A 21,588-nucleotide genomic window follows, 5' to 3' on the forward strand; every position below is an offset into this window, starting at 1 on the left:
ATGCATTAACTTCTGCAAGTAAAAGATCTGTTTCGTACTCAAAAGTTATATCAAAGATTGGTAAAGAGAAATATCCTAACCTATGGGCAAACACTGAGAAAACGTCAATGGGAAAAAAAAAAAAAAAAAGAAACAGCTCTGCGTGCCATGGGAATGGAAAAAGCATTAGCAAAAAAAAAAAGGATAAGGTGTTGCTTTTAGGGAGGTAAAAAGCAGCTTCAGAGCTGAGAAAGGAGGAGGGAAATAGGGAACATGAGCACTCCCAGGGAGCGCTGCCAGCCTCAACGCGCCGATGCCACTGGGTTGTCCGGCCACCGGGAGCTCCGGCAAGGGGAGCTGCTTCCAGCCAGTGAAGGGCGAGGAATTCCCATTGAACCGAGCGAGCGATTCAGTTTTCTTAATTGTGGCCTGCTTTGGAAAGGAACTTTTGAATTGAAACTGTGGTTTCATCCGTCGCTGAGGAGCTGTCATACGCAGAAACAAAATGCTAACGAAGGAAGTTAAAGGTACCTGTTTTAAGGAGATGTGCGTGTATATATATAAATAGGTATATATATACACACATAAATACAGAGAAAAGAAGTGGATACTATTTTTATCCCAATTATTTTCTCTGGCTTATGCCTGAATCTCTTGCTTATTCCTTTGGTATCAGAGATTCCCACCAGGCTCAGATCTTCCTGTCATGCTCACCTCAAAGAGACTTGCTTGAATAAGGGTTAATTTTTCCGGTATTAAAAAGACCAGAAACCCCAAAGCTTTTGCTAACACTGCTAACAGGTGCTAGCAGTGAGCTTCACACTGGACAAACAGAAAGGGATTGGGATAAAGGGATCCAGAGTTCCGTGCAAATGGAGCAGGAGGGGGCAGAGGGCGGCTGTCCTCCACCTCGGGAGCCAGGCGCCACTTCTGGGGCATTAMAAGTCCTCAGCAGCTTCAGCTCCGTTTAAGGGGCACCACCAAACGAGGCCTCAGCCGCTGCAGCTCACAGCACAGCWCGAACCAGGCCTGGGGACTCTCTCAAATACCAGGCCAAGCTCAGGCCTGCAGTGCCTGATAAAGACAGACTGGTGCGTTTGGTCTCCGAAGCTCTGAGAGCTTCTGGACTCCCAGAAAGTCCCGAGGGCCTTCGGCCTGTCCGCAGCAGGCAGCACGTTCCAGCAAGGCGGGCACAAGTCAGGCCTGACAGACACTTCCACAGCCTCCAACTCGCCRTTAGCATGCACGGAGTCTACGCCACTTTTTCCAATTTTGACTCATGGGTCCCGCTCCAAAATGTCTGCAACTACATAKAGATTAGACAAAACCTGTACATCTCTGCTTGAAATTCACCGAGATGACAACTGACCTGCAGTTCACAATCCCAGCTCAGCAATAAGATGCACATAGCCCGGGACTGACTGCCAGATCCAAGCTCTCACAAAGCAGGACTCGGGGTTTGCCTCTAAGGCCTCGTAGGAGAAGGCCCGACCTGACCATCAGCCCTGGCCTAGAGCTGCACGGCCCCATGTCGAGCTGCAGCGGCSGAAGCGCCGGGGCCGCAGGCAGCCCCGCGCCGAGCGCGTCCAGCAGCGCTTCCCAGGCACCAACAGCCACCCGGAAAGGCAGCTCTCCACCACCGCCTGGGAAAAGGAGGAACACTGGGAAACACCCAACACGCAACATTCACATCAGCCCACTAAGCCGATGTGGCGGAAAACAACCAACCAACCAACAGATTAGTTGTGCAACCTTTGCCATCAGCGAGATGCATCCAACAGAACCTGTGTTCTGCGAGAGCTTTTGTCATGTAGCCACTGCAGAGAAAACGTAAGGKATCTTAAATTTAAGGTGTCTAATTTAAGGCATACAGCCAGGCCAATGTGATGCTCACCCCACGGTGCCCCACGATGGGCCCATCTGTGCACGGYGATCGTGGCCTCTCAGCAACAGTCTCTTAAATTCTGTAGCCTCCACTTATGGAAACTCCCGTATTTCCATATGGAACGGGAATTTCCCCCCAACTCTACCTGCGACTCGTGTTTTGCCTCGGGAGAGCCTGGAGGCTCCAGATCTTCACGTGTAAACAGTTTCTCTAAATGCTGCGGATTAAACAAACTCTCGGAATAATTTACTGCACTTAAATGGTCAGTAAATGTAACTATAACTTTCCTATCTACTTCCAAAACAATGACTCCAGCACCACAGTCCCTTAAAAATAACAATTCTCACCAAAGCCCGATCTTCCTTTAAACAATCTCTGGGCAACGCCTGCAAAATAATTCACTGGTAGACTGCATCCATAAATATGAAGCAAGCACTAAAAATGCTTTATTGAGACTGTGTAAGGGCTTGCTTGAGAAGTATTTCGGTTTAATTATCACTGGTAATTTGAAGCCTGAGCCTTCATCCAAGCAAAACACCTGTTTGCAGTGACACTGAGCTGCTGCTTATTGGTTACAAATGCCTGCAGAATAATAAGCCGTAAGACGGAGAAGGTATTTTTTTTTTTTTTTTTAGTATTTTTCCATACATTGGTCCCAATAACTTGTAATATTAAGGGCTTACAACAGAACATGACTGAGATCACATACAAATGGTTTAAAAGAATTTAAATAGTCACATTTTTGAGACGTGGCCTCTTCTAAAGAATTTCAAAGAAACATTCAAAAAAGCAAATAACATTTTTTTTTTTACATTTACAAATGAAACATCATATGTGTATTTATTGATTTTTTAAAAATTCGAAATACATTGTAACAGAACAGAATATATACGTTCTTCAATGAAAAGACAAAACTATGGTTACCATCTGGACCAGAATACAAATACATGCTAACAATTTAAAAATTATTTTGGGGTCAACACGAAACAAGCTACCTGTTGGTAAATGCAGTAGTTTTCTACTGAGTAAATAGGCCTGAGAAAGTCAACCTGTAAAGAAATAGGCTTTCAAACCCTCGAACACAAAGAGCTTTCTACGCTGACAGGGTGAGGAGCCCTGTGCTAGGCACCTGCCGGGCCCCTGGGCCATTTCCCACAGAGATTCTGTTCGCGGCTCCCGCTCCGCTCCGCGAGCCGGCACCGGCCGAGTTTCCCATCGAAACCAGCCTTCTTCAAGGGAGGAGATACAGAGCAGGCTGAGGTGATGGAAACCCACCAGCCATACGCACAGGGGGCATACGGCAGGAACAGAAAGTCTCTATCGAGCTGGTGGCATTGTATCGGGGCCAGGTAAAAAGCAGCAGTCTCGTTTATGAGTGGAACCGAGTCTGGTTTTGGCTCGAGGTAAGACCCTTTAAAAACAATTTCTACACAAGCAGCGAGAATCGAAGCATGAGAAAGAAAAACAGGACAAACACAACTAGGCATTGTACAGTAACCACATAATGTAGGCAGGYAGGAATCGAGACAGTAACATAAATTGTGCATTGGGTCTAGGGAAAGAAGGTGTTCCTGGGAGACAGACACAAGCAATCTGACAGGATGTGAAAGCAAGCAGTGAAAACGTCACGGATTGAGTTTCTTTTCATCCGAACTCATCTGCTTCTAGCGTAGGCAGGTAACAAACGGATGCCAGAGACACTGAATTCTTATTAGCAGCCTAACTCTTCTGCGACACGTTTGACACTCTGCTTCTCGTATTAGGAGAAATGCAAACTAATCAATCAAAAATGATGTATTTTAAAAGTGAAAGAAATCTGGAAGTACATTTTAGAGAGAAAAAACACTGGGCTGGCTCCATACCTGGTGATATCTGATTTACTTATCTGTAACTGAGCTACAGTGCTTATGCCAGTGAAATACCTGGCACTGTTTCTCAAACTTTAGCAGCCTCTTTTAAATCACTTCCAGCAACTGCATACTTGGTAAATGACCTGGGCTTTGATGAAAAATCTCGTTATCGGGCATGCAAAAATTCTCACAGTGACCTCCCATTTCCATAATTTGATTACATGATCAAATTACATAGGCTAAAACATGTGAAGCCAAGTTTCCAAATGAAACAAATTCACAGCTCTGAAAAGGGGGGGAAAAAAAAGACCCTAAGCCAGGAACGAGAGTATTCCTACACAGCTGGTCCTATTTTCCAGAGGTGCAACGCAATAAAATGAGCAACTGTGCATATACATGCATATGATCATGCATGTAATTTCCTAAGGGTGATTAGGAAGAGGCTTCCTGTCCCCATCTTCTAGACTCCTGAAATGACTGAATGTATTCCAGAGGCTTTCGCTGACCCAGGAATGTGCAGGATCTGCTGGTGCTGGATGCAGATTATCAGCTGGATGCTGATGGGCTAGCACACTGATCCAGCTCCGCAGGTCCTACATTCACCAGGACTGAGGGGGAATGTGAGGACATTCTAGGTTGCTCTGACACCAAGTCTGCTCTGGGGTTGAACCTTCTGACTGCAACTTTGTCCTGTCAGTTACACCTGACAGGGTGGGAACCAGAGTAACAGTTCCAACAACCTGAGCCAGAAGAAGACACCCATGAAGTTACTATGTCAGCATCTTCTGGATCAGCTTGGAAGAGAGAAACCAACATCCGAGCGGGATGTAAAGCTTCTAATGCCAGGAGGTGAAGACACTCACAGAAGTGCAAGTAAAAAGTATCATTTGAGCCTATAATTACTTAAAGAAAATAAACAGAGGACAGAAAATGACCTGTAGTGAAGTGCATGGAGGGAAGAAATAAAAAAGAGAAGGAGGGACATGTATAGTGGGGCAGGGTTATACCCCCTGGACCCAGAAACTGCCTCGGACACCAGCTAATTGTACAAGATAAGTTACATGCACGCCCGCATCCAAGGGGGCAACACTGACAACTCGACAGCAACGCTACGACTCTGGCTGCAGAGCTTCATTTTCCCCTTCCCATACCTGAAAGCCTTGAATCCTTGCCAAATACTCCAGCTGCTTTGAAGGCTGCACTGCGGAGCAGGGGGAAGCAGGAGATATTCCCTTCAGACCTATGGCTTCGGCGGTCGGGGACGTTCCGTTCATGAGAAGTTCCCTGGCAATGGTGGCTGTGCTGTTCGTTGTGGGAGATATGCTGAAGAACGAGCTGGAAGTCTGGCTCATTTCTTTGGAGGGCAAGTAGCTTACAGTGGCACCAGGGGCTGCTTTGTTGCGGCTTGCTTCCATCTCTTGATAGACATCAGGAGAGAGATGGAGTATTCCCTTTGGTGCTGAAAGCAAAAGCAAAGACCAGCCTCATTATCCTGGCATGCGTTTGACAGTTGGACAATTTTCAGTGAAATACTTTTCACCTGAAAATAAAGCGAGCACTTAAAAGTCACGTTTACTCTTCCTTCACAGTCACTGTAACTCAAATTGCATAATTTATCTAAGCAACAAAGCAGATCCCAAATGCCCTCTGCTTCCTCCTCCCTCTCATGCTATAAACCTGGGCTTCAAAACCCGAGCACAGAACATTGACCAGTTACGGTCTGCAGACAAATAAACCATAAGGAACTGCTGCTACTTCCAGCTAACAGCACAACATTTCACTGCAGCCTCGTGCCTCCTGCCTGACGCAACAGTTCAGGCTCTTGCCTGACGAGCAATCGGAACCAGCTGGTGTCAGCAGCACCACCAGGAGCAGCAGGGCCTTCCTCCCCGCCACGGCTGCTGTTTGTCCCCATCCGGGTGTTCAGGTTCTCCTGCCAGCCTGGGCACCTGCGGGGCCTGTGGGATACACATGGGAACAGGCAGCAATGTCCCACAGCAGAGCGGCCTGAAAGCACTTCCCAAACCTCTACAGCAGCCTGTGCCTACATGCTCTTCAACTGCCCCCAGCCACTTCATTGCTCTGCTAACGGCCCTTATTTGACCGTCTCCTCTCCAGTGAGGAGATCTGGGGCATCTGACTACATAGGTGGCATTCTACAGCTTGCAAATAGCAGCTTGCTTGGGACAGCAGAAACGCTTTCTTCGTTCCCGATTACCATCAACGGGAGTTATGGGAATATCAAAAAGATCTTAACTCACGCACATAAATTGCAGGGAACTTCTAAATATTTCTACTGACATCTTAATTAGGGATAGTTTGCCTGTATTTCAAAAATTTAGATATATTTTTAGAGCGCTCAACACACTTGTATACAGGGGYACATACTTAAGCAGTTTTGCTGATATTCTTGTGTGCAATGCTAAGGCTGAATTTTTTTAGTTTTCATATACAATGAACTATTTGTTTGAAACACGAGCACTCTGCTGATATAAGAGGAAAATCGCTTTCTTAAGATTAATAAATTAAAAAGTAATCTTGAGTCTCTTTCATACTGTATTAATAACACACTTAAATCTTTTATTATATACCTGAAAATAATGCCTGTTACTGCAGGCCATAAGGCCCTTCATTTAGGAATGATCAACCTGCTTGTTAACTGCTTTAGCAACTCCGTGAGAAATTTCCTGCCTTGGTGCTTAATTCACTTGCAGTGCATATTCAAGTCATTTCAGAATGTAACACAAATTCACAGAGGGGAATTAATTCCCAGTTTCCCCCAAAGGACTCCTCGCAACCTAATGATACCAGGAATATTTTTCAACGAAATGTATTCTGCGAGGAGCAGCCTCAAAAATATTGCCAGCAATTAGTATCTTCAGCTGTATGGCAAAAATGGAAGCTTCAACTGCTGACCCAGCAAACTGCATCCAGGGGAATCTCTTAATTGATTTCCTCACGCGTTGGCCTTTTAGCTTAATGCTGGGTTTAGAGAGCACATTAACTTCTGCCACGCGAAAAGGCCCAACAAACTTTCATAAAGTATCTGGTTGCACCGTGAGGCATGAATAGTTGCAAGAGTGCTGCTATTAATCCTGCATTAGGGCAGTAAAAACCAGGGGGCAAAGCCTGACGTTGCAATGTGCATGAAGCCAAGTTCATTCCACTGATGCTGACGGGACAACTTGGACGAGTCGAGTACGGAGGGACGGGGCCCCAAGCACTGACCCTGTTTGCTCTGAGGAGCCCAAGGGGGTTAACAGGTACCACCGAGCAGCTCCTTGGCCCTGCTCATTGCCCAGCTGYGGAATCAACTCCCTGCCCTCCCTACCTGGAGCTGCAGAGCCTCGGGTCTCACCCAAGGGCCCTTCACCCAGGCTGACCACCAGCTCCAAGGGGAGAGCCCTGCACTGAGCACCCCAGAGCTGAGCACAGATTCATGGCAGACGACCAAGTCGCTTCATCTTCTTTTCCCTCTAGCAGGATATTCAGAATATAACCTTGCCATGGAACTACCGTGTCAATAGGCAACATGAGTTTATGGTGTGTAATCCATACAACAGGCTGATTGCATCCCTTTTTCTGAGGTCTGCCATTTAGCTTTTTCTTTTTTTAAATAGCCGGGTACCTGAGATAGCAAGAATGAAACCCAAAATAGATATTACAGATACTGGCAGTTAAAAATCTGATTRCAAAAATAAATAGTAGCTACAGTCCTGATTGACAGCTGTCCAGAACCTCCTAAGATCTCAGCTACTGTAAATCTGATTTTATACAAACCCTTGAGGAATAGAAATGAAAATGTAAGCAGAAGGAGATAAAAYAATATACTTGTTTAGAAATAATGTATTACCCCCCAAAAAACAACTTTAGAAAAAAATAGTACTCTGTTAACTCAAAAAAAAAAAAGTTTAAAGAAGCTTAAAACCAAAACCAGTCCTGCAGATGTCTGTTTCATTGATGTAATATTACTTAAAACAAACATTTTACATGCTTTCTCAGCCATTTCACTGTTTTTACATGATCCACCCAAATATCTAACTGCTGTCTGGAACAATAGTTTGGAACACTTCCAGATTACTAAGCTCTCTAAATGTTAAAATAACTAATATGCAGCATATGATGAAAAAAAAAGTGATTGAGTGTAATACAGCAAATGTTCTTAAAACTACTGACTTTACCTAAATGGTGATGTTAAATTAATGATAATAATAGGACTTTTACACTTATGTAACACCTTTCAACTTCAAAGTGCTTTATAAGCAACAATGATTTTTAATCATACTTTGGATCCAAGAGGTACTATATTACCATCACTGAGTATCTCTTGAAACCAAGGAATGTAATATTGCAGACATTATATTAAYATAGTTGCAAGCCACTAACATTTTATATTCAGTGCCATGTCTCACGAAGCTACTCAGAAACCTGCTCTAAATGGCAGAGAAACTTGGCCTCTTTAAAGAACTTCTACGTGGCAGCCATTTATTATAACTCTCTACCACTAACCAAAAAGGCTATTGAGGATTTTTCTTACTATCCTCCCTCTTTGCCAGCCAAGGCATCTCTGTTGGATTCTCAAAGCGTGTGTCCATAAGAGCTCAGTCACTGTGGGAATGATGTTACCACAAGACGAGACGTGGGAYAGCAAGAGAGGAGCAACTGCAGGAACAAAGGGACTCTCAGCAATTACCACAACTCRTCTTCAAACGAGCACCTTAATAGAAACCACAGCGAAAAGAAAGCCCATGTTCTAACAATTTCCATATTGCATTAGAGTATCATTCACTGTGTGATAGTCTCATACATTTGTTAATCACTCATCTGAAAAAAGATTACATGATGTCTGCTAAATATAACTTTAGCCCATACTAACCTCAGCCTGTTCCAAAGGTAAGATGGCAGCTGTTGGGAACTAAAATGCCCYCATTTACACCAATAACTTTGCACTTTCTGCTGGACAAAACTTAGAGCTACATCCATCAACCTTGTTAAAATAATCTCCACATATGTTTTTTGAACCTGTGGCAAACAGTCAGGCTAGCTATGCACTATAATCATTAACATTTAAAAAGGTCTTGCTCGTTCTTAGTGGTAATTTTTTGCAGTCTGTGAAATCTCCTATAGCCTCTGGAAATCCCAAACCAAACTGAAGACCTCTCTAACTCAAAAAGAAAAATCCTTATCTTCCATTGTCCACTTCTGCCATCACACGCTAGACAACTGCACAATAGCTTAGATCCCACCCCAAATGTGTGATTAAATTACCAAATGGCCTTGCTCTYCTCCACAAGCTCTCCCCTTGAAGCGTTGGCTTCTGCTTTTCATAGGGACACTGTAGGAAGCAGTCCTCAAAAAATCTTTTTGAGTGGTGCTCATCCTTTTTAGAGAGGGTCCCACTACGAGGGTGGGCAGAAGACCTTTCCAGAAGGGTCTCCCATCATCTAGACCTTTGCTCCATCTGCAGCTCGTGGGAAACGTCTGAGGAACACTGTGCATGGGGCTGTGGACGGATACTGCCTGGATCACTGAATGAGCCGTTGTGTAGAAACACTCCTCAGAAATGGAAATTTTTGCTACAAGGACAATGGCAAATTACCCCACAGTGAATTATAAGGTTAAGAGATGTTTAGAGCGATGTCAGAATTGYTTGCACGCACAAGTGCATAAACGCATTTTTGTTTCAAATGCATGCATCAATCTCAGGAGGTGCRGCAAAGGCTGGTGCAGGGTCCTGCCCCCATGCACCAGAACAGCCCAGAGTGACCCGCTGGAGAGCAGCTCTGCAGACAAGGGCCTGGGAGTCCTGGTGGGCTACAGGCTGACCATGAGCCAGCAACGGGCCCCCGTGGCCCGGAAAGCCGCTGGCATCCTAGGGTGTTCGGACCTGCAAGCAGGTCGAGGGATGGGGTCCAGCCCCTCTCCTGGAGCGCTGTGTCCAGTGCTGGGCCCCTCAGGGCAGGAGGGATGTGCAGCTACTTGGGAGAGTCCAGTGCAGGATGAACAGGGGCTGCAACATCTCTCCTGTGAGGAGAGGCTGGGAGAGCTGGGCCTGTTCAGCCTGGAGAAGAGAAGGATGAGGGGCATCTTATCAGTCTGTACAAATATGCTGAAGGAGGGTGTCAATAGGACAGGGCCAGACTGTTTTCAGTGCTGGCCAACAACTGGGTGAGAGGCAATGGGAACAAACTGAAACACAGGAAGTTGCACCCGAGTATGAGGAAAAATTGTTGACTGTAAGAGTGACAGAGCTCTGGAACAGGCTGCCCAGGGAGGCTGTGGAGTCTCCTTCTCTGGAGATCTTCCAAACYCGCCYGGACTCAGCCCCGTGCCCCGTGCTTTGGGCGTCCCTGCTTGAGCAAGAGGGTAGGACTAGGTGATGGGCAAAGGTCCCTTCCAACCTCAACTATTCTGGGATTCTGTGAAATCTCTGCATGAGTAACAGATATTCCATTTTCACATTTTTATCTCTTTCAGGAAGACGAGAAAACATGAAAAGTTGAGATTCTGATTTTATCATGCAAATGTGAAAGATGATCTACAGGACCAGGTTTGTATTTTAATCCACACACACAGCAGACCTCATTTCTCTTTCCTGCTTGAACAGCACTGTAGAGACGCTTTCCCTGGCTCAGTGACTTTTCCTGTTTTGAGGTCATGCTGTATAGCTGCTCTAAACCACAACTTTSTTCTTTTGTGGAGAACCATAATTTGCCCCTGGGGCAAAGAACAATCTGTCCAACAGGAAAGCTACACTTGGTGTGTCAAAAGCCCTATCAGCTAATGTACGAGTTGCACTGATACCATCCTTGGTTGAGTGGGGCTACAACCACTGCCATGGGTCACTTTTGTATTTTCTGTAGCTATGCAAAGCAGACCAGGAAACACATGACATTCTTATAAATTAGCACTTGAGTGTTTTAAGTAACACATGACCGGATGAAAAACCATTGCACACATGAAGATGTAAGGATGCCCAGTGACAGGATGAGAGGTAACCAAWAAACTGAAATATAGGAAACCGCACTTGAACATAAGTAAAAACCCATTTATTGTCACGGTGGTTGAACGGTGGAACAGGTTGCCCAGAGAGGCTGTGGTGTCTCCATCCTAGGAAACAGTAAAAAGCCGACTGAACACAGGCCCTGGCCACCTGCTCAGCGTCACCCTGCTTGATTAGCAGCAGTGGAGCAGACGGTCTCCCAGAGGTCTCTTCCTGCACCACCTCTTCCATGTTTCGATGATAATCAGTATTTTGGGAACTGAATAAAAAAATCAGTAAATAATCAAAAAATCTTTCTTTCTGATTTTGCTACTTGTATTCAAGTTGAGCAAASCATTCATTCCTTCATTGTGCTGCTGAATATATGTGGTAAGATTTTATAGTAAGGTACTGAGTATCAAGAGTGAGATCAACATCCAGCCCTGGCTTCACTCTAATGTAAGTTAAACCAGACAGTATTTTCAGAGGACTTTCAAACAGAATGGCTTCTCCACTGGACTGGCAGATTCTCCACATATCTTAGAATATGGCCTACTACTACAATCCCTAGAGCAAGAAGGAAGAGAATTTATAAAAGTAAAGATTTAAATATAAAGACTGAATAATGCAAATATTACTGTAAAAAGTAATTGTTAAGATTTGATACTACACTAACTGTAAAAGCTTGCTTATATACCAAAATATTTAAAAATAATTATTGTGTCACTAGGAATCTGAGAAAACATCAGTCAACCAACAGAACAGGTAAATAGTATGGACATTATGTTCTCAGCAATAATCTACCCACAATCTTGGCTAGAAATTCCACAATACAAATTATTCACTTAACAAAGCTATCTGTGGCATTTTTAAGTCACCAGCTACTCCAGGATTCAGACATCAAAAAATGTTTTGCCATTACACAATGCTTCTTCAATCAAATGAACTTCTCTAACATGACCTTAAGCAAATTGATGTTATATAAAACCATTCATTGAGAAAGTAGTTTATTTAACTTTAAAATAACCATGACGCTGAAGTAAATACTGTTTGCTTCTTCAAGAAGTCAGGTCTCTATATCCTTAATTTTACTAAATTGCTTTCTGTACAGCCTTGTACAGCTTGTACAATTTTAGTGTACTAGCACAGGAGAGTTAAAATTCTACTCTATGCATTTTCTTTAAGCTTTGGTGTTTAATCTATGCAATAAAATTGTTTTGAAATTTGAAATTCAGAATCTTTACTTCTCCCCTTAGGAACATAATACTTTGGTAAAAATAAGTGCTAGAAGCCGTAACTGAGAAGTTTCACAGGAAATCCTTTGAAATGTTGTTACAGACATAGGTAAAGCTCCTCAACTGTTATTTTTACATGATATTTTCTGCATTGGGAGTTTTGTAGAATATTTCAGTGAAACAGGAAACCTAAGATTAAGATGTTCTAAGATTAAGTGGGTTCTGCAGAGAACCAATAAAAAGCCAAAGAAAGGACAGTATTCTTATCAGTAGAGAGGATCAACAAATTCTGGGGCAGAAGCAAAGCAAGCCAGCGAGCTGGCAGATCAAGGTGCTTGTAAAAGCAGCAAGAAAGTGACTTTTGCGAGGGGAAAGCAATTAGGAGAGGGCCTGAGTGCAACCAGAGAGTGACCTGTGCAGGCAAGAGCAGTCATCAGCAGCTTAAGAGGGGAACGAGAATTACTGTGATGCTGAAAACAAAGGCAGGAGCTGCACGTGGAGAAGATGAAAGAATAAGGCACCCTAGCAGAGGAGGCCAGAGAGGCTGCTGAAGCTAAGAAGGTCAGGGGCTGCATCTACAAGCACAGACAGCGCAGGCACGAGTGAAAAGGAAAGCAGAGGAGCTGGGAGCAGCGGGGCAGTGGAAGTCCTAGGGACAAGGTGTCTGAGGCAGGGGAAGAGGATAGAGGCGAGGATGGAGAGTTAAGCCTTGGTGGTGACAGCAACAAAGCCTCAGTTCTGGCGATTCGACTTTCCAAGGAAATGACTGTGCCTGTCTAACAGTGATGCATCTGAGGGGAGAACGGGGTATGGGAGAAAGAGACTGSGGAAAGGAAAAAAAGTCCTGAATAGTGGAAGTATTTAGAACACATTACTATTCCTAAGGTTAACTATGGGATATTGCTCAGTTTGCCTAGGCTGAGACACACAGAATTTGCAGAATTACCTTCTTAAAGCTGAATTGCAGAATCAGCATCAGGGAAGAGCTTTGCCTTGCTCTGCAACGTGCAGATTTTTTCAAGGGAATAAAGTCTAGTAATCATGGACAAATACAATTGATACAAGAATTTCAGAGCACTGAGAAATGCAAAAGATGAATTTCTCTGAAATTTTAACTCCCTCGCTCTGGGAATGTCAACTGTGATAGTGGCTGCTCCCTCTTAATGGCTAAGTAGTCTCCCAGAAGGCTGAAGGCCTGGATTCAATTCCTTCTCAGCCTAAAAGTGACCAAGCCACCAGCCCCACAGACCAAGGGTCTGTTTCATATAGATGCACAGGCTGTACCACCCAAGAGCCACGCAACAGGTTCCCTGGAACAGCAAGTTCAGTGACTCCAGGGGAGAGACAAAACTGGAAGCATCTCTTCAGTTTCTAAATCTGATTCTCTTGGTTCTTCAGTTAGAAAGCAAAGATGATTATCACAGATCCTCTGTAGAAGATGGGATGAATCTCTGTTAAAAACAGCACATAAACTGAACAGGCAAGGTAATACTTAAGCAKAGCCAACTTCAAGAGACGCCAGGCAAGGTGGCGACACATATGTCAGGCAAACTAGCAGATGGGCTGGTGAAACTGCTCTCAGAAACATGCAGCAAGGTATAGTATATGGCTAACCTGAGAGCRGGTTTGTTTAAAACAGAACAAGAAAAGAAAAACAAAAAGATGTACAGAATGAAAGCTACTGTTCTGCCTCTGATATGTCAAATAAGCAGTGTTGTCAAGTCTTCTTACTGTGGTTTCTATTTAGAATGACAAATAACTCCATGAAACTATCGATGCATCTCTAGCTCCCACCTACCACGTGCTGCAATTGACAGTTCAGCATGGTTGGAAACAGCTCAAAGTCAAGTCCAACAAAGCACTAACTGGTGAGTAGAAATGCATTCCATCCCCAGCGAATCACCTCTGAAATGTCCCCAAAGCAGAGACTTCAGTAAAATATAACATATATCATTACACTTTAGAAGTGTCTGAAATAACAAAAATAAAAACAAACAAAAAATCCACAACAGTTTATCCCCTAAACTGCCTGGAAACTGCTCATGGAAATACCCAGGGATTAAACTGGATTCACCAAAAGCCAAACTGGAGGGCTTCACCAAAATTACCAGTTGAAAAACWAACATATACAGGACCATAAAAAAAATCATAAAACCATTCAATAAAAGAACAATATCGTTCAAATGAATTGTTTCCTCCAAAGCGAAGATGTATTAATATGCAAAATTCTGTGAAAATACAATTTGTTTTGTATTTATTTTTCTCCTTCCAAAACTGGTAAGGATGCACATAGATAATAAGAACCATGTATTTCCACCCTTCCTTTATCCCTATTTTGTATTTCTCATTTTTTAGGTAGATATAAAAATACCAAAATACTTCTTAGCTGTGGACAAAATCTGAAACTACCTAATCACAGATTTACAAAACTCCTTCTGAGTCTCCCGTTATTTTTTTTCCTCATTGCTTGTTTTTCCCTGAGAACAACCGCCTGAGGTCAAGTATCTTTGCTCCTTAGGAGGTCATCAGCTCCTGCTGCTCATTTACCGTCCGAAATCATAATCATCTGCTGGTGACAATCTCATCATCTGCACAGTAACTAATTGTGAGGTCACCCACAAGCGCTTATGATTTCAGGTGGTGCACGAACAGCAGGAGCAGATGTGCTCGGGAGAACAAAGATTGGAAAGCCAGGCARAATCCCAGGCCATAAAACGGGCGGAGGGAAAAACAAGGAGCCTGTCCTGGCACGGAGGCGGCAGCGTCCTGCATGGGAGGGCTGAGCCTGAGATACAGGAAAACCGTTCTTGGGGAATTGAGGGTGAGGGAACAGAGAGAAGCAGCTGCGGTGATTTTTTTTCTTCTGAAGAATATATATATATATATATATATAAATATATATAAAAATCACCCAGTTACTTTTTTTTTAATTGTGTACATTTTGACATTTTAAATACTCCATACCTTATCTACAGCTTTTTCTAGGACACATAATAAATCATGATAGCCCCTACTCAGAAACATCAAATCAGAATTTGAATATGCTCCATAAAGAATTCAATTTTCATTAGGATTTTCTTCGTTTTGCTTTTTGTTTTTGTTGATACCTGATTAAGCTGAATACTGATAAACAGATGAGAATTTTGTTCACAGTAAACGTTGCCTATATGGGCTTRAAATCACAGAATGGTTAAGGTTGGAAGGATTTCTTCACAGTGTCCTGCCGAACCATCATGGAAGAAGATCTTCAACACTTTTGATATTTCACATGTGAAGAACTTCTAAGATATCCAATAACAAGAAACAAAGAGTTTCTTGTTGCAAGTCATCTTTAAGACTGATAAAATGAAGAGGAAAGGTAGAGAAGTGAATCTCTGGGAAGAAGCTTGGCTCCAAGGATAGCTGTGAAAGTGCTTGATAGAGAGGAACAGGAGAAGTTAGTTTTCAAGGACATTTAATAGGGAAAACTAAAAATATATAGGATATGTTAAAGGATACAGAATGAAGGGTGTTAGTAAAAATATAGATAACATAATAAGGAAATAATGGCACTTGTTCTTCAACATACACAAATTTTGGTTTTGTTTTACTAAAATACACAAGTTCATTTTACTAGTCCAGTTTCAGATGAAAACACAGTACGTTATGCACACTAAGACAGAGTATCTGCCTGCAAAAGGAAAGGGATATACAATATGCTGTCCTAACTAGACACAACTGTTTTCCTGTAATAAAACTGTTGGAAATCTGAACCAACAGCACATGCCAAAGAGTAGATGCAGTAATCTCAGYGGTAGGACTCTCACAGCCTACCTTTGATTTTCAGTTAAATTTTAGGGTATCRTTGGCCACAACCAAAAAGAGTTTGCCCCCATCCTCTTCACAGCATCCCCTCAGGTATTTGTACATGCCGATAAGATCCCCTCTCAATCTTCTCCTGGCTAAACAGGCCCAGCTCGCTTAGTCTCTCCTCATAAAATAGATTCTCCAGTCCCTTAATCATCTTTGTTGCCCTCCACTGGACCCTCTCTAGAAGCTCCACATCCCTCTTGTACTGGGGAGCCCAGAACTGCCMGCAATGCTCCAGGTGCCGCCTCCCCAGAGCTGAGGAGAGGGGCAGGATCCCCTCCCTTGACCTGCTGGCAACACTCCTCCTGATGCAGCCAGGATCCCATTGGCCTTCTTGGCCACGAGGGCACACTGCTGACTCATGGTTAACTTGGTGTCAACCAGGACTCCCAGGTTCCTCTCCGTGGAGCTGCTCTCCAGCAGGTCGACCCCTAATCTGTACTGTTGTCCAGAGTTATTCCTCCCCAGATGCAGGACCCTGCACTTGTCCTTGTTGAATCTCATGATGTTCCTCTCTGCTCAACTCTCTGGCCATGTCCAGGTCCCTCTGGACGGCAGTGCAGCCCTCCAGAGTGCTGGCCACTCCACCCATTTACCACCACCCTCTGAGCTCTGCCATCCAGCCAGTTCTCAATGTACCTCAGGACTGCAAATCCAAACGGTAGATAATGTATGTGCCCTTCTGCAGTTCTAGTTCAGAGAGATAATGTTTGGGATAATTAGGAAATTCAAAATCCAGCACCATACTAGAGAATAATATGAGGTTCCTGGTAGAGGGGAGAACGTGCTATTCATATTATCTTTTCCAAAGCAAGTCCTTAGTTGGAAAGCATCTACCCATGAAGTCACTAAGGCCTGTCCTATTCACTGCCTGCAGCACTGGAACCAAAGTGCATCTGTTGTGTATAATTTGAATAAAGATTAGACCAGATTCTCTGTTGTATGAAATCTCTCATATCTCTTTAAAGCTGCCAGCCTTAAAACTGTGTGCCATTCCCATGGGGAAACACGGGGAAACGTAACAACACTTAAACATTTAAACCAGCTATAAAACTCTTCACAGGCTTAGACTTTGAACATCTTACCATGTTCCTCTAGTTAATCTGGAGTTTAAATATTTGATTACGCCAGTGTGCTCAGCCCTGCAGTACGTCAGCAGGGTATCATTACAAAGAAGGCTTGAATTCTCTGTCCCATTGTTAACTAGGTGCCATGGCTCCCGCTCCTCTGCCTTCCAAACGTACTGGAAAACTTTRTTCTTACTTTCATTTGCTCAGCTACATTCCCTAATGCTAAGTGTCCTCGGGACACAACAGAACAAATTCAGTAGTATAAATTCATTCAACGAACATTTGCAATCTGCAAACATGAGGAAGTCTCCACAGATTTTGAGTCTTACGGGAGACTCCATGACTAGTGTTGAAAGGGTAGTCCGCTTTTTGGGGGGGGAAATTTCCAATCTTTTGGRGGGGAGAAAATTTCCAATTGCAGATGACCAAAGAGCCAACCAGTGCTGCTGCTCTCCTGAATCTGCTACTAATACACAAAGAMGCACTTGCTGCAGATATGGTAACCAGCAGCACCCCTGGCTTTAGCAATCATGAAGCACTGATGCTCCTGAAGATCCTGAAGAATATATGGAAGGCAGGTAGAGGAACACACTCTCTGGGCTTCAAGAGAGCAGATTTCAGCTTATTCAAGGAACTAATTTATGAGATTCCATGACAGACAGCTCCGAAGAATAAAGGAGCTGAAAAGAGCTCACAATTCTTTACRTAAAACCTCCTCCAAACACAAGAACAGACTACCATGATATTCAGGAAAAACAGCAGTTGTATCAGGAGACCAGGTTGCCTGAAAAGAGAAGTCATAATTGGGCTCCAATGCAAAAAAAGAAAAAAAAAAAAATGTGTACCAGGAAGTGGAAGCAGCTACAGGCAACAAAGACTTCAGAAATATTGCCCAGCCGTGGCAGGGATGGTGTTCTGAGAGTTAGAGCTAGAGCTCCAACTACAAGGGACTTCTTTGGCAGCAAGAAGAGCTTCTATCACTACACTCACTGTAGAAGAATGAACAAAGAAAACGCTCCTGAAAGAAGCAGGTGATTTAGTGAGAGCAGACACAGATGACTTCTCTGCCTTGGTTTTCACCAATAAGGTCTTCCTGGCCTTGGTGTCTATAGACAGAATTCAATCAAAAGAACAACTACCAGGACTGAAAGAGGATCAAAGTCAGAAATCTCAAAATACTTCATGCTATACAGGTCCATTGGTCTGGGTGGGATATATCTTAGGGTCCAAGCGAGCTGGCCAATGTTACTGTGAGGTCACTGTCTATTATCTTTGAAAAGACAGAGAGATCAAGAAAGATGATGTGGGGAACTGCAGGCTGGTCAGCCTCACTTTGGTCCTCTTAAGAGCCACTTCTGGCCACACTCTGAAGGAAGCAACTGGGAATAGTCTATGTGGATTTACCAAGAAGGAACAATACACGAACAACCTGACTGCTTTATTGCGAGATGGCTAAACTTATGAACAGCGGAGGGCAGTGGATGTCATGTCTCCCACAGCATCATTTTATCCAAGTTGAGATGTTACAGTCTAGGTGAACAGTCTAGTAGATGGGGAAAAGCTGTTTGGATGATCAAGCTTAGAAGACAGTAGGAGGAGGCTTTGGAAGACCTAAAAATGGCTTTCCAAGACCTAAGAAAAGGTTGCCAGAAAAAAAGTAGCCAGTACTTTACCAAGATGCACTGTAGAACAAGAGATGACAGTCACAAACTGAAACAGGAAAGGTATGACTGAGTAAAAACAAAGTAAGAAAATCACTGTGAAACACTCAAACAGGTTGCCCTGAGAAGCTGTGGAATTTCTATCTTTGGCATTTTTGAAAACCTGAGAGGAAAAAAAAAAACTTAAGCAGCCTTGCCTAAATTTAATGTTGGCCCTGCTTTGAGCAAGTGGTTGGACTAGATGACCTCTGGTCCCTTGCAACATGAAAGGATTCTGTGATCATTTAGTAAAAAAATTGTCTTGTTGCTGCATCCATTCATGTCTATACTCATAAAAAGGACTCCCAACAGTATATTTGTTGCAATAAAAAGCTTAAAGTATAATTTCAATAAAAAGCCTAATATATGAAGTAATCCAAATCCTAAGGAGACAAAAAGAAGTAAGAATAAATATAAACAGGAATACTCACTGTTACTCGTTGGCTCAGGAAACCCAACATTCTGGCCATTCCAACTCTTATTATCTCCAAGCTGGAATAGGCAGAAAACAACAAGTAAGTAAAGGGCAAACGATACTTTAAACAAAATACTCAGAGTTTGAAAAAAATCTAAAAAGGATGACTTGGTATGTGTATCTTAATTTTGGTCTGAAGTAGGTTATTTGAGGATTGTACTCTTTGTGAATAAACATTTACTACTATTGCCCAACACTGAAATATAAACGTTTCCCCAAGCATCAGACTCAGCTCAGTATGTTACTCAATCACACTCAGAATCAAGTATTTTAAGCAGTTCTCATTTGAGTACATACAGAAGCATCAGAGAAATTATATTTTGAAATGAGAAGAACCTAATATCTGCCTATGAAGGAATGTATAAACACCATGAAGTACTTTGGGTATAATTTTAAAATATTTACTCGCTAGGAATCCAATTAGTTCCTTGATTACTTTCTGGAGCAGGAGCAATAAGGACTCCCAGAATTTTCCTTTATTTTAAGATATAGATCTTTTTTGAGGAGGCTAATTGCCTACAATTGGGTTTCATTATGCTTAACACTGGGTATCATTCTGACACAGAAAAAAAAGAAGCAATTAACGCATAAATTCAAAATATGGCCAAGTGAAAAGCAGAAAGGATAAAACAGCCACGTCCTAGGCTGCCAGGTAAAGGTGGTGGAACCAGCCCGGGCTCACTCACAAGCCACAAGCTGTTGCCAGCCAGCTCGGTGAACACGAGCCAAACTCCCTTTTTCAAATCCCACTGGAATTTTACACGGGAACAGCAACCCCAYGGCACCGTGGCCTATGAACTACTGCTGTTAGCCACGACAGCGCCGCAGTGAGTCACTGCGGGAGAGGAGCCTCATGGCAAAGTGGGAGAGAGAGGGAGAAGGGCCCGAAGCCTAAACGGAGACGGAGCCTTGTCCTCCACAGGGGCCTGTGTGGCCCCTTTCYGTCCTCCCATCATGATCCGTCCTCCACCTCCGAAACCTTTCCAGGCTTCCATGGCTGCAGCTCAAAGGTTGAATGGAGACAGTTTATGTGACCATTACATGACAGGGCTGACTTCCAGAAGATATGTTTTCCTCAGGAAGATGGGGAGAAGCAAAAGCCGCTATTCCAGTGACTGTTTTCCCGCCTTTCTTCATTACATGCGTAACACAGTGCTGCRGTGCAGGCAGTGCACAATAAAACAAATGGATATTTAGTGCAAACAGAGWATAGGTCTAAGAGCTCTCTCAAACCGGTCACCAACTTCCATGCACCTTAATTGCACAGAACTGCTTTAATTCTTATCATGAAGCAGACAGAAAGTATCCTGGAAAACAGATAGTTCTTCAAGTGAACAGACAATACGAAATCTCTAAGTCTGCCTGTATTTACTGTTGTCTATTAAACAACAGGGCTTCATCGTGAATCCAGAGCACAACAGGACAATCTGCCAAGCACACTACCAGGATATGAAGAATAACATTTCCAACTCCACTCTTTTTGCTGTTTATTAACCTTATCAAGATGGGGAGCTTAGCATGAGTTCCTGTATCGGTAAGTTGGCCTTAGTGTTCCTGTCTCACATATACGCCATCCACTTCCAAATATTTCTCCCAAGGAAATGTCAAGATGAAATGAAAAGATGAAAGTGTAAAAAACTGAGAATATTACAACTGTCCAATTCTACCCACAGAGCTAAAATTCTCTGTAGCTGTAAAAAAAAAAAATCTCATTCTCAAATTGCTTCAAATTGCTGTCCTCAGGGCTCTGCACAAATGTTAGTAAATTCTTCCAAGAATCTGATTATTTCAGAAAAGGGGCAGACTTTTTATTGTTTTTACATTCCTTGGCATACCTGTACTGCCATGAGCAACATGCACTGCCCCTGTTATACAACACTCCTAACTCCTCATTACAGTGAGGAGTACGGTCAATGTTCAAGCATCAGGGAGGTGAGGAAGCTGCACTGCACTTGATTGTGCCTCTTTGTGCGGGGGGAGGAAGGGATGAAAGGATCCAGGAAAAAAGAGGAAAAATGAAGATTATCTATGCCAAGTGGATGTACTTTGGGGCCCCATTTGTGGTGTAAAGAGAGAAATATTTATAACAAATTATCTCTACTGTGTTATTTCTATGGAAGACATTTTGCAGCGGTCAAACTGATAGAGACCCAGGGGCTGTTTCCCATCTCCTCCGGCCTTGGACATGTTTCACTTGAGGAGATCTCCCAAGCAGACTTTGCCCAACAAGCTCCCAGCCGGTACCGACTCTCCCGTGAGGATTTACAGTTTTCAGTACGAAATTAAAGCGCCCTTCATATCACTCAGAAGAACACATTTCGCCCACACTATGTACAGACACAAAACTGCATGTACAGACACAAAACTGCATGCCTGTCAGAAGAAATAAAGCCCGGCAATACAAATTTAATCCATAAAAAAAGTTCCAATTTATTCTGAACGAGCAAGGTGAGACTTTTTTGGGATTATTTTGTTTCATGGGCCCGTAGCATTTTGATTTGGTAATAAGAGTCTCAAACGCAGATTCAATTTATGCTGGAACAAGGAACGACTGAATTCTACG

The 21,588-nt window shown here is 43.3% G+C and overlaps 1 protein-coding gene across 2 annotated transcripts in view; it reads right to left on the reverse strand.

Moving 5' to 3' along the window:
• STAU2 (staufen double-stranded RNA binding protein 2) overlaps positions 1-21,588 on the reverse strand; it is a 140,146-nt gene that overhangs the window by 70,285 nt on the left and 48,273 nt on the right. For both annotated transcript variants that reach the window (XM_026033836.1, XM_026033835.1), the window contains exons 10-11: positions 18,982-19,042; positions 4,866-5,173 (exon numbers count right to left, since the gene is read on the reverse strand). In XM_026033836.1, the coding sequence (XP_025889621.1) occupies positions 4,866-5,173; positions 18,982-19,042 (369 nt within the window). The remainder of the gene's footprint in view (positions 1-4,865; positions 5,174-18,981; positions 19,043-21,588) is intronic.

This window comes from Nothoprocta perdicaria, unplaced genomic scaffold (assembly GCF_003342845.1).
Source record: "Nothoprocta perdicaria isolate Ctin4 unplaced genomic scaffold, notPer1 scaffold_134, whole genome shotgun sequence".
Classification (NCBI taxonomy): domain Eukaryota; kingdom Metazoa; phylum Chordata; class Aves; order Tinamiformes; family Tinamidae; genus Nothoprocta; species Nothoprocta perdicaria.